At 36.1% G+C, this 14,553-nt stretch overlaps 1 protein-coding gene across 2 annotated transcripts in view; it reads right to left on the reverse strand.

Annotated features, from left to right (window-relative positions):
- Positions 1-14,553, reverse strand: part of agps (alkylglycerone phosphate synthase) — a 55,332-nt gene that overhangs the window by 28,213 nt on the left and 12,566 nt on the right. For both annotated transcript variants that reach the window (XM_088605198.1, XM_088605197.1), the window contains exons 2-10: positions 13,082-13,171; positions 11,047-11,137; positions 10,836-10,956; positions 10,679-10,753; positions 7,917-7,988; positions 6,649-6,728; positions 4,453-4,533; positions 2,278-2,403; positions 451-559 (exon numbers count right to left, since the gene is read on the reverse strand). In XM_088605198.1, coding sequence (XP_088461324.1) covers positions 451-559; positions 2,278-2,403; positions 4,453-4,533; positions 6,649-6,728; positions 7,917-7,988; positions 10,679-10,753; positions 10,836-10,956; positions 11,047-11,137; positions 13,082-13,171 — 845 coding nt within the window. The remainder of the gene's footprint in view (positions 1-450; positions 560-2,277; positions 2,404-4,452; positions 4,534-6,648; positions 6,729-7,916; positions 7,989-10,678; positions 10,754-10,835; positions 10,957-11,046; positions 11,138-13,081; positions 13,172-14,553) is intronic.

Here is a 14,553-nt window from a genome sequence, read left to right on the forward strand (position 1 = left end):
TGTTCAGCTTGTTAGCAAGCAGATGTTTAACATTACAATGCCAATACGAGCTTTATTGAGTCCAGAATTTTCTAATTAAGCTGGAAGAACCTGGCATATGGCAATATTCTCCAAGGGTTTCCAGAAGGACAAAGCAGTAGAAAAAAGGGCAGGTGTGTGCCTGGTATGCAAATGGTACCTTCGAGTCAATTCTAGTTATAGCTAAGCACACTTTCATACCAGGCTGAGTTTCACTTATATGGATAACCTGCACTCAAATTCAATTAACACAAACATTTGGTTAAGAGAACTTTAATTCAATTCTTTGACAAAAGTAACTTCCTCCTCAGCACATCTGGTGCTGCAACTCCGCTCCAATTTACTCTCACAAAAAACCGCCTGACAGACAGGCTTTTACGGCCACATTTTCAGTGACGGAGTTCGGTGGCAGGCACACAAAACACAGAATACCTTCAGATCCCAAAATGAAGTGATGCACGTCGGGACCGGTCGACATGCGAGGGCCCTGACAGCTCTTCTCTACCACCCCTCGAGGTGTCACCATTTTTATGTGGACAACCTGCAGAGCAACAGAGTGGGAAGGTGGACATTGCAGTATTAGGCAAAAATACTCTGTGGACATGTGTATTTTCAATAACACTTTCCAAAGAGAAACCGCCAAAAAAAATTAACATTTCGAAAGCTGTCATTAGCTTGTCAACTCTGTAAACAATTACAAGTGAAAGACCAAAAACTACCTTTTACATTAAAAAAATGTATATTCGGTGATTTTCTGTACAATACAAAAAAAATATTTAATCTTGTAATTAATTGCTTTGGGATTTTCTTAAACTGGGCAAAAAAGATTATCATAAACATAAACACTGAACCATGGGTTTTATTGTAATAAAGGATGTGGTGAAATTAAAAATAAAAAAAATATTGCACATAAAATTTAGGTTACTGTTGTCCACTAAAGAAGCCTGCTATTGACAAACCAAATTTTTCTCTAACATCACTGTCAACTGGTTACTTTAATGTTTATTTCAAATGTGAATTAATGACAGATCTCAGAATTTACTTGAAAAACATTTTTTTTCAAACAATTCTCTCAATATTGCTATTGCAATAATGAATTTCTGAAGTTTAGATTGGTTGGGGCCAATACAGTTTCACCAGAAACGGTTATTAAAATGTTAATTGTGAGAAATATACTGTTTCAACTTGTTTCCAATTTTAATTTTATGATAACAACACAGTTTCATTATTGGAAAGACTATAGCATTGCATTTTCAAAGAAATGCCTGGATCATGATGCTTAGAAATATGATTTGTTTAATAAATGTGATTTTGCTTGATGCTTATTCTGTACAGTAATGTGTGCAACAGTTGATACTAATTACAGTAAACGTGATTGGTATTTGCAAACATTTATGGAATTCGTATCAGTGTAGAACTCCTTTGGAATGTTGGCAGCCATCTTGCTTGAGCAGGCTAGGAACAAAACCTTTCAAACATGCTGAGCAGAGAAAAGGTTAAAGTACTGTAGCTGGCACTATTCCTAAGAATATGGGTGCCAACTCCACTGTACTGTTTCTCCTTTCTGGTGTTCTTAAAATTCCTCCTTAATTCAACTTGAGAAGTAAATTCTCCGTTCTCCATTGCTAAGTTGTGGGGCTGTTGGTGCAGAATAGTGCATATAAACCAGGTGGGAGCTGTACTTTTTTAAGGCTCACCTTCCAATATCTGAAACACTTTAGAGTCATGAGGTGAAAAACTCCAAGCAATTATTACATCAAATTTTAAAAAGTATCATTATAATATCTTTCTGGCACCTGTTGTTCAAGACCCACATGGTAGACATGAGCACCTGTGATATCTTTCAACAACTCTTATAAGGCACTCATGTTCCTAATTGTCAAACTGGTAAAGCAACTTTCTGGCTGCAGTACCTACAGGGTGTACTCACAATCTGTTTAAATTCTTAAAATATAATTTGTGTGGCACTTACACTCTCCCCCATCCAGTTTGTGTTAGCCTCACTGTCATTACGTGGACCGATTTATTTTTTTCATCTTCCTGTACCCAGCACCATGATTAGTCCACGGACTCATGTATTGCGTGTTACGAATACAAAATGGAAATCTACTTTACTGTGAGGCTTCCCTAGATAAAGGCAAACAATAATAAAATAATTTCACTGTGATTATTAATGTGTTTATATATTCCGACTTCTCTATAACAAAATGATTGTGATCTGTTTCCGGCGTTCCCTGAATATCACTGAATAAAACTTACTAGGTCTTCAATGTTGCCATAGACATTCTTCTTCATGCCAGATGCTCTAGTCGCAACCCAGCCTCCCAGCGAGCTGAACTCCATGGAATCGGGCTCGTGCCCCGTGCAGTAGCCACTCTCATTCAACTAAGAATGGGACAAAAGAAATCCTGAACACGATGTTTCAACACCACCAGCAATCCATCGGCGTATCGGTGCTACATTTATGGCACCCGTTTTTCTGAATGCCTTGCATCAACACAGGAAAGGAAGAACTGTATTGTTTCATCACATACTGCTTGTGAAATTGTTTCTTTTATTTTCGACAAAGTAAAATTGAAACCCAAGGTGATTATTCCTCTTTTTTCATAAACCTTCACCCAGTTAAAATATGCTGTAAAAATAATTTCCAGGTACAACTAATGGAACAAACTAACAGTCCTAACAGAATACTATTCAGCAAAACATTCCTCTGTTTTTTCAAGGATTTGTGTAAAAGGTACAGGAATATATACGTATACTAGTTTTTTGCATCCCTCTCTAATAAGGCTTTACAGACTGCACATAATATAGATTTGAGCACCACAATATTCAGTAAGTAATTCTCTATTCTGATCTGTAATATTTTGAAACCATAAATCTTCTTCTCATTACCACTGTACTACAAGTAACACAGGAAGACAAGAATGCAAATTCGTTTCAATGCACTGGAAAATTAACTCAAACGCAACAGTGCAATGATTCAGCTTGCTATAGTGCACTGCTGAAAAATGTTGCAATGCTTTTCAAATAACACCAGATTTTAGATTTTCTCTCACATTTAGCCTTCTATTGTGGAATAAAACAAAGATCGTGAATTGAAATAAAGAAATGAGTAGCCAATAACTTAAAGAAATGAGTCAAAACTAAAAAAAACACATTTTTGAACACTACAAGCTTATGAATCTACTGAATACTAAAATTCTCCAGACAAACATTTCCACATTCTTCTTTTGCAATGGACTGTTTCGGGAAAAGTGCTAAAACCCTTCAATATATCCACGGTCTTTAAAACCAAATGAGATGTGCATCAACCTTCCAGGTTATCAAACTAAAAACAGGCCTGGTTTATTATAAATTTCCCAAGGAAGAATGGGTTTAATGTCGAGCCATCTGGTAGATAAAATTGAGCTTTCTATATGCAAAACCAGCATCTACTTGTGATGCAGAACACACATTCTTCTACATCAAACAGTAGCTAGTTTTCCATTTTTCTGAATTAGTTTGATGGAGCCATCTGTTCAGCACCTGAGTTTCAATCAATGCCCTTCAACATTTGGGCCAGTAAGGCTCTGTCGCTACCAAGTCTCAAAAGACCCTCCTTAAGCTTTTCTTTGCAGCATTCAAGCTTCATGCTCATTTGATGCCACTTTACATTCCTGGTGTACAAGTGAGTACACTCCAAACATTACACACCAGTGATTTAATTCTATCAACTATCTCTGCACTGCTCCACAGTGTCCTAGCCCTATACTGTAGCTATTGCATTACGTTCTAATTAAATGATGCACTGACAAAATATATGAACACAGATACTTGCCATCTTTTAAATTCTTAATGTATGCTTACATTTTTTTACCATACACATATGTACATGCAGCACAAGCGGAAGATTTGGAAGCATCAAGTGTTTAGGTACAGTACACACAGAATTTGGAAGTCAGCGTAATCCTTGATTATGGCATTTCTTTTTAACACTACTCCTTGACTTAATATCTTTCTTTGCTTCGGGGTAAGATGCTATGTAAGGCACACTATAAAAGGAAACATCTGCACAGGAACAGATATGACAAGTGTTGGGAAAAGAACTCAGGGAGAAAGTTCTGGAAAACAAAATACATTTCTGTGCTTATTGCACATTCAAGCATCTACTGCTTCACAACGTTGGAACTATAGTGAAGCACATATACATTTTTTTTTTCATTCATACTGGGCTATTATCATTACGCTGTTAATCCCAGCAGGCTACCACAAGTATCCCTACCTATCTATAGAACAAAACTACAGAATATAGAACATAAATTTAAAAAGACGGCACTTGCCATAACTGGAACACATTTCAAAATATGAATGAATTCATACAACAAGGTGCATGTTTTAAACAAATTCAAGAATTCAAACATCACCAGTTGAGTCGTCAACGTATAATCTACTTACCTGTCTTTCCAGATCCTGTCCAATAATGCCAGCTTCAATATGCGCTGTTAAATTCTTCTCATCAATCCACAATATTCGATTCTGAAAAACAGGTTCACATACAGTCTCATTTGTCAAAATCTGTAAGCAAGTCAAGATGAGACACTAGCCAAAAGGGTAGAAAAACGCTTCAGAAGTTAATGGAAACCCTATATATTGATTCTGTACCATACTTCTAAATAATCCATGGCATTTTAAGGTCCATGCAAAATAAATTTCTGAAAACCTTTTTACCATTGGTCTTTCATGGTTAGACTAAGAAGAGTAGATATACAGATATCCATTTTAATTTGAACAGATACTAAAAATGTTGAAGCAAAACATTTGATAAATGTACCCAAGTTTCTTTTCAAATCCCATAGCAGAAGCATAAAAATCATGAAAATTGAACCTCACAACCTACAAAAAAGGACGACAATCAAATGTGTTAAACTCTGAACTCAATACAGCCACATAACATTGTCTTATATTTTAGAGGACTAGTTTAGATGGCTGATGAAGATAAAGGCTTTTTAAAATATTCACTAAAAAACAACAATGGATTTGTGGGAATTGTAGATACTGTAGCACTAGAGGCACAATTTGACAGCTTTTGTTAGCCTTGTATTTCGAGTATGAAGCAGAGGAATTGACAAGTAATCTTCCACCAGAAAGAACCTAAATTGGTAGACAGAGTTTAACCTTTTACAGACAACTCTGTTGATAAGATATGGAAATGTCTGAAACATCATACAATAGCTTCTGATGAATGGCGGAATGTTTCTGATTGGCTAGGCTCCCTAATCACTGCGGTTGGGCCTTTGCAACAATGATAATCAAAGGTGGCTCTCACTCCTGCAGTTCACTGAGTGGTTGAAAAGATCCATGCCCAAGGGTAGAATCTATGGCAATGGATCCTGACAGAAAATGATACAGAGCAGGCTAGGTTATCCGTGAAATAATCCTTGTTTGGTATTGCAAGAGATAAAAGCATCCAGCTCTGGTAAAGAAATGTGGAAAATCATGACTATGTAGTCCAAAAGATAAAAAGGAAAAAAAAATGAATTTGAAAGTACACAGGGATGCATTACAACACTTAAATATCCATTTAAACCTGGAAAACTCCTTTAGTTTAAAGTGGTATTTGTGCTGTGAAAATGCATGATCTGAACACTTTCCTAATCCCTAATCGGTCATTTTCCAAAGGTAATAAAATGGGCACTGTTGTTATATGGTAGCTTTTATGTGCCACACTAAAACTCCTGATCCTCATGACCTAAATATATTGTTATAGAAAGATTAGCGCAGTGGTATTTGTGCCACTAACTCGGAGGCAAGGAGATTAAAGAGGTAGAAAGTTTAAGACCACAGCATTCATTTATCTCTTCAAAAAGCCTTTCAGAAGCACAATATCCAACATGTATGGAATCCATTTTTATCAAGTGTTTCTTATAACACTTAATGGTTCAAAGCAAACAAATAAAAGCCTTTAAAGAATCACACTCGGACGGGGATTTTATTTCATATTGGTGTATTAAATAAAAAAAACGCTGTTCTTAAGGACTCATTTAGCTTCAGGTAGGCAGATTGAGAAGCTCCCAAGGATATACATAATGCAGGCAAAACTGAAGCATGAACAACAGTGAACGTCCTGCCAATTAGTTCCAAGTGCAACATCTCCACTGCATCATTAGCCCTCTCCTCCCTGCACGAGCTTCCCCTCACTTGGCCTCTGAGCTCCCAGGCACTAGAGGAGCCCTGCCAGGAACACAAACTGGCACTCCTACAGAAGTCTGTGAAGCATAACCCAGTTCCTGCCACCACCAGAGGAACAAAACTGTCTACAGAATGACGGCACCATCCTCCTTTCTTTCCCCATTCACATAGCACACTTTTTAAGCAAAAAGGAACAGATCTGAAGTAAAGACAAGCAGAATTAATTTAGGCCGATAGAGCAACCCATGTAAAAAGGAATCAATAGCTTCACTCCAGTGGACTTAAGTTTTATTCTCTGACCAAATCCTTGCGGTTCATTTTTATGAAATAATTACTCAAAATTAAATGAAGAAAAAAAATTGAGGAAAATGGTTGACTCCACACCCCATCCTCCAGTCTGACAGGTTGAGAGGTTAAGGTTGCAGTCTTTCACAGGCCTGTTAAGGGAATTTTATTACCTACCATTTGGGAGGTATCCAAGGAAACGATAGTCCTGTTTTCTTCAGGAGGGCACTCCAGGGCACTTGACACACTTGTACCTCCTACAAACAAGGACAAGTTAACAACTGGCTGATTTGAAGTGGGAGTTTTACTTTCCCCTTCTCTCTCTCATAAAGGGCAACTGATGACTCCGTACAGATGGACTTGCTAGGAGGCTAGCCTCTAACTCCACAGCACAAAGCAAGACAAGGTGATTCAGACATGAGTCATGGTATTTCAGAACCTGTGAGAGGACAAGTGTCATAAAACAAAAATGGGGCCATCTGCTTTGATTAAAGCACTACTGTAGGAGCACAATTCCAGTCGGATAAACCTAACTAATAACACAACTTTTAGTGTTTTACATGGTATAGCCAAAGAAAATGGTTTTTATTGATCACAATCAAAAGTATTTTATCAAGAGAAACTAATCTCCAACTTCAGTCTGAAAATGACAGTATCTTTTACTTTCTTTTTTGTCAGGAAAAAAAAATTAGCTATCGTAAAAGCCATAGCTAATTGAAACTTTAATTTCAAAGACAGCTGATTTTTGTCCTTGCCAATAAACAGTCAGCCACTTCTTAATTAGATTCTGAGATGCTGACTTTGTTTAATTGCACTTCTAAAATGAACAAGAAATAGAAATATGCACAGATAGATCAGTGGTTATGACACAATGATTTATGGCGGAAAAGTTTTTTTTTTTCCTAGTGAAAAGCATAATTGCAATTCTTTAAACTCTGGCTGAATTTAACAGGACTTAAGGAATATTTTTTCCAGAATACTTGGTTTTTTCTATTAAGACTGAAATAAGTATCCTCTAACAAAATAAAATATTAAAATAATTTAATTATACTCAAAACTCTAGATCAATGTACACCTGGCAAGGGTGAGCACAGGTCAGTACAAAATGTGATGTAATAAATATCTACAATCAGTATTTTACAGAAAAATAATCCAAGAATCCCACAGCACTGGAAAACCAAACACAAGGGCCAAGTGCAGGCTCAGATGCTCTTTATAGTGAAATCTCTTTACTTTGATGCAGAGTGCTCAAAAATTCTTATTTGTTACTTTAGGAAATTAGTCCTGTTGGCATATTCATTTTGTGATTTTTTTTAATCAACATTTTTTAAATGAAAAAATAGCAACATGGGTCATAAAAAGCATCTAAGTCAAATAGGTAGAAAACACATTTAGTTTTTAGTTTTTCCTGTTCTTAAAACAGCTGTTTAAATGTTAGTACGTACCGCCAAAAGGTATTACACAAACACTGTGTTTGCATGCCAGCTCCACGATTTTTACCACATCGTTGTGGCAATCTGTAAGGAGTAAAGGCACATTTAAAAAAAAAAGAAAATCACATTTTAAATACACAGGTCATTATAAACTTCCTGAAAGTAACAAGACAACATCCTTTTTAAATTTTATGATGAGAGTTTGTTAATGATTTGTTAATTTACCACAGTATTATGTATTTTGAATGCCTAGAAAATAAACCAATGGCTTGATTATTGAAGACACATTTTCTTTGTGAACTTGGTCTTGTGGAAAATCACAATAATTGTCTGCGTTATAGAATAATCTGAAAATGCAGATAGAACATTACAGCAACAGTACATTTGCTTAATAATACTTATAAGCACTTTTCAAAAACTCAAGGTGCTGCACAATAATCAATGTATAATACATGAAAGAAAATGACCAAATACATCCAAGGTAAAATCATACATTAAAAGCTACATTTAAAACAAAAATAAAAAATGCCCACTGTCACGAGTCTCTAATAGATTTGGTACCACAACCTTGGAGACAAACAAGAGAAGGGTTCCATTGTGGGGAACCTAGTCTAAAGTAGAATCAAATCAAATCTCAGATTAACTGTTGGATAATACTCATGCAAGAAGTCCTTATGACAATCTGGAACTAGTATTGTGCTGGGCCTTATATGGAGGACTCTAGATTTTACTGCAAAACAGTACAATGCACAAAGGACAGAAGTGAGATGTTGAGACACTGCAGTTTTAGTTTGCACAAAACCTGTAGAAGCCTGGACATAATAAAACCTTAGTAGCTACCCAAAATAAAAATAAAATCTTTAAATAAACGCATCAATTTTTCAGCATCAGTCAGAATAAAAGACCAATGCTACACTGACAGAAAAATAAATCTTTGTGATAATTCTACCAGGTACTTCAAATGACAAGATATACTGTAGTCAAAACAATTTCCCAAGTTCAATCAAGGGTTGAATGTCTGCCAATGACTCTGATGTCACCACTGTTTGTAGCTGTTCATGGAAGCCAATAAGCAAAGACTCTGTCTATAGTCTAGCTAAAGAAAGTCCTGTTGTATCTGTATCTTATTGTCAGACAGGTAGCTGTAAAGTTCAGAAACCACAGGAGTATCACCTGATTTAGCTTGCAAATAAATCTGAGTGCTGCCTGGGTAACTGTGAAAACCAAATCCATGAAGGCAAATAATGTAACTAAGAGATAGTGTATCTATATACAGTACATGAACTAAATAGTAAAGGTGCAACCAAAGAACTCTTTGATTATATCCCTGCGTAACCTGGATGTCAGAAGATTTAAAACTGCCGAGACTTACAAATTGGTCTCTATGAATCAAACAGGAGCCAAAGCAATGAAGAGAGGTACCAGTACTCCCTATACATGAATCATGAGATAAGACTGCAACTGAGCTGCAACCACCCATTTGCAGAATTTGCAAGAAATATAAAAATTGACATAGGACAGTAGTGATTCAGTTTAGGATCCAGATCAGGTGCAACGGCACCTTACTTTAACCCTCCAGGCGCAAGACTAAGTATTGATGAGGTTAGTAACCAGCAGAAACTTAAAACTGAGTATGGGCATAAGAAAACAGTCCAAAGCTCAAGCTGTATGGCTCATGTTTGCTACTACCTCAATCACATACTGTAAGGTGCACCCAGAGCAGTAACTTGAGAGAAACTCAAACCAGAGAGCAGGAGTGGTTGTAAATGACATGGGGAAAACAGGTTATTAACACCGAGAATGAAATCTATTCAAATCTGTTAACTGTCTGGGTCAAGCTTTTAATACAAATACATTAACATTAAATTTGAATTAATTAATGGAACCAAACAAATTCTTCTAATTGGAAACTAGCAGATTTATATAATAATAAAACTATTACACAAATGAGATGAGAGAGACTCTACAGAAAAGAAATAGCCTACAGGCATTTTTGGAAACTCAGCACTTTGTTAGGGCTGGGGAGTTCCTACTGCCTCAGGCTCCCTTGAAATGAAGTCAAATAATTTGCAGTTTGGTGGGTGTGGGAAGTGGAAGACTAGTAGAATAGAAATACAGAGTGGGTGATGCAATATTTAAGAATGTCAGCCAGCACAAAGGTAGGGTTGGTCACCTGTGCAAATGGGTAAACAGCAGATCTACTACAAAATGCTAAGTGAATCACCAGATGCATCAGATTCTGTTGGAATCATATGTTTTGCACTCTATTTGAGGTATATTGACCACTGAGGCATTATACACCAAAAATCCAGGAATTTCCCAAGTGAAATTCTGACCAGAAACCTAACACTATTTTAATATCGCACCACAAAATGACAAGAAAAATGATCCCGATTGTTTTATGGAAAGAAAAAGAAAATTAATCCTTTAAAAATGTATGTTGTGGAGCGATGAAGGTAACAATAATTCCTATTTGAACAATATAGTAGAAGAGCTGTGATCTGCTATCCCTGCTAATCATGTTTCAGCAATCAGTCACCACTCATTTGCATGATAAAATAGAGCCAGCAATAACAGCAGTGAACCAATCTCCAGAACATAATTCATGTTTGCACTCTGTTGCTTGAAATCACCGAGTATTGGATGTCAAATGTATTCCCCCAGATGCATCTTATTAAAGCTACATCTCATACATATTTATACTGTACACCTGCCGACTTCTGTCTGCTACAATTAACCCTTTAGGTATTTGAGTTGAAGAAATAAAAACTCACTTGGCCATACCACAAGGTCTGGAATCCGTCCAAATTTTCCTTCACGAAGAGCAAAGATTTCATGCAAGCAATGGCCTGTTGGAAAACAAAAAAATTTACGTTTAAAACCCTTTCATACAGGCATTTATTTAAAAGAAAAACTCTGTACTGTGCTCACCATGAGCACGAAATATCCTGTCTTCTGCTTCATGGGAAAAAGGTATGGCTGAAGCTTTAAGGTCCTGCATGAAGCCCTCATTTAAAATGGGTGGTTGGAGAGCACTGGCATCAAATGTGGACTGAAAAAAAAAGATAAAGAAATATATAGGAGTTAAGAGCTAGAAAAGGGAAATATCGAAACATTACTGTAAAAAAAAATGAAAACTTACTTTGGGTGGTGTTTTGTGTTCTAGACTTGCTCCAAAAGTGTTTTCAAACCAATCTTTTAAGCCAGGTATTATCATGCCACTTAAACGATACCTGAAATCAACACATACAGCTGTCAGAGGAGACGGTCCAATTGCAAATTTAAAGAATCATTCCTTCAGCAACACACTTTCTACCCACCAAGGAAAGTTTCATATCATGTTTTGATTGTTTTATATTTGAAACTAAAAAGTTCCAAGTGCCTGTAAAATGGAAAAAGAACCTTTAAGCCCTACGTTCTTCAGAAAAATGGAACATACTGACTCCGGATTCATGTATATATTACTGTCAAAGATCTAATTATGTGCTATGGAATGGACATTGCGTAAATAAGTGCCTAATATTCTTAATTTTAGATGTACGTCCCTTTTGTTCCCACTTGTGCTCTATGATTTGTGCTGGCTGATTCCAAAGAAGTCTGTACAATTTCTTCATCAATGCCTTAGAGGACTTCAATCTTTTTGAATCCGTTCCACTCAACGTCTTCTCTGTTCAAGACTAAAACAGTTAAATTTTTTTTTAGACCGCCAGAGCAGGACATTCCTTTGAGTTCAAGAAACATAGCTGGCCACTCAGTATTATGGGTTAGTCATTAGTCATGTTCTAGTGCTGGAACAGGATTTAGAAAACAGCCACGGGACTAAAGGTACATCATCAGACAGCACTTCTAAACTGCTATAATAATATAATTACAAAATACGACAGAATGGAAAATTATTTTATTCATCATATAGAAACAATTCAATTGTGTGTAAATATTGAATACAGTTATTTCTAGTAACCCTAAATGTAAACTAACTAAACCGTATGTCATACAGAAATTATCACTTAACACATCTAACTGATTGAAGTGAAAGAAATATACTGTTGTTCATTAGAACTGTCATTTAATATTCAGATTTATAAAGATGCTGTCATTCAAGAAAATAATGAGGTGCTGCATTATTTCAGTCAAGATACAATAACAATAAATTGGACACCTACAAAAGTATCCAAACTTAAACCATTATTACGACTCCCTGAGAAATGCATTTTTATTCACTAGCCAAGAGCTTGATTATTATTTTTATGTCACTTCTGTTTATTCCACAAGGCCCTTTCTTTGATTTTCTTTTCATTTGAACTTGAATGTTGAAAGTATGTAAACTCACTCTAGACAGAATGGTTTATTCACAAAAACCTTCAATATCAGAAACATCCCTACAAGTATCCTTAATTAATACTGGGGAATCTACATCTCTAATGGTAACATAAATATTAGTTACCACAAGGTGGCAGTGGTGTCACATGGAGGATATAGACATCGAACCAGTGCAGTGTATCTGACATGCAGCTACTTATCAACTTAATCTGTTAAAGTGTGGAATTTACACAAAACACTACATCAGGATAACTCTCATTTATCAACCCTGATAACAATGGAGCATAAAAAACATGCCAAACGCAATCAAAAGTAAAACATAAAGGTGTGCTCAAAGACCTGTTTAAAATCAATACATCATCCTCAGGTGTATGGAGTTACTTCACCATCTCTACTTTGTGTAAACCTTCATGTTGGTCCTAAAACATATGCATTTGTTCGTATTTATTGGCGAGTCGGAGAGGTTTAAAAAGGAAGTATTTGTATTTGGCAATGCAGTTATAAGAGGATAACACCAACAACTACATGAGACTAGTTACAGTGATAAAGGCACAGGACATCTGGTGGAAGGAAAGGCAGGCTTTACCTGATGTAATACTGATACAAACACAGAAGAAGAATGTGCACACTAGTGCATAAAGCCATCAAAGCAGTATTGATTCACCAGTGAAAGTCAGTATATTATTACATAAAGTTTTATGACCACTTACAGCTATAATCTATCAATGTAATGCAAAAATACAGAATCTGATTCTGTCAAAGGAGCACTGAACTCCTTTTGCAAACTATGCGTGAAAGAAGTATGTGACAAAAATGTATGCTCTGATTAAAAGGAAAAGAAATACAAAATACTGTACCTTTTACCAGTAAATTCAGCTTGGCCTTTCTTATTGAACAGGAATCTCGAATCACTGTAGCCCCAGCCATTCCATTTCATAATATCCTGCCTAAAAACACAACAACAATTTTTTTTAAACTGTTTCACTGAGGGAACATGTTTGCTAGCAACAACTTTTACATTGCAGGGACACATTTTCCATTCTGCCCAGCAGGATTTAAATAATTAAAATAGCTGAGAATTCTTAAGCAATAAAATGTGCCACACATGCAAAATCTGGTTGAACATGTGTGGGTACTGAAAAGATTCCTTTTGAATTTTATTCCTATTAACTACCGCATTGTATATATGTTTTTTTTCAGTGACAAAACTATTAAAGAAAAAGCTAGAAAATATACTTGTGACATCTAAAATCTGCATTTCTTAACTTTTATTTAGCAAATTATAAACAGTTACTGAATGCTTTTGTTGATATATAACACAATCCTTTTTATTATATAAAATATATCAGGAAATTTCATACGGTATTGGTAAAAGCTGCATTATTATATTACATCCCCAAAAGTAATGTTTTTTTTATTCAGTAGTATAACATGATACATGAGGAGGAAAAACAGGAAAAAAAATCTGGATAATCTAAAACACAAATCTTTACAATAAAAATTCCAACTTTCTCCTCTTAAATATAATTTACTCTAATAACATTCAGAGACACGCAATTTAAAGGAACAGTATAGAGGACATTAATGTTATCTGTAAAACACGAAATTCAACAGCTGATTTTATCTAACAATAATATGAATAATAACATTCCTGTGCCAAATGAACTTGAAAATGAACGGTGAAAATGCCTTACTAAAGTACTTTTACCACAAAGTACAAGATAAAAAGTCACAGGTAACTCAAATGATCTGGGCTCATTGAATCGCAAACAGTTAACACTGAAAAACAAATAGTTACCACTTAAGTGCAGTTCCTTATAGCAGGGAACACTGATTTTGATTTTAGGCAATGGATTTGTGCCCCTCAAAAAGCATCAGAGATACTTTGCAATAAGAATGGCACAGTGGTGCAGTGGGTAGCATTGCTGCCTCACAATGCTGGCACCCTGGGCTCAGTACTGGTCCTGGAATGCTATCCATGTGGAGTTTGTATGTTCTCCCAATGTTCTTGCGGATTTCCTCCGTGTGCTCTGGTTTCCTCCCACAGGCCAAAGGCATATGGGTAGGTTAACTGGCTCCTGGAAAACGTGGCCCTGGTTCCGTGTGCCTGCATGTTTGTGTCTGTGTCTGTGTGTGCCCTGTGGTACAGTAGGTGGTGTCCCATCCAGGGAGTATGCCACCTTGCTCCCATTGTTTTCTGGAATAGGTCCTGCAGCTCTGAATTCAATGAAGTGGTGAGAAAAAGGGATGGAACGGTACTTTGCAATAAAGCTCAACAGCTAAGTAAACATGAATTAATCCATGAAATTTACACAATAATCTTTGATTT

Source organism: Lepisosteus platostomus, chromosome 14 (assembly GCF_059453375.1).
Source record: "Lepisosteus platostomus isolate fLepPlt1 chromosome 14, fLepPlt1.hap1, whole genome shotgun sequence".
Lineage (NCBI taxonomy): Eukaryota > Metazoa > Chordata > Actinopteri > Semionotiformes > Lepisosteidae > Lepisosteus > Lepisosteus platostomus.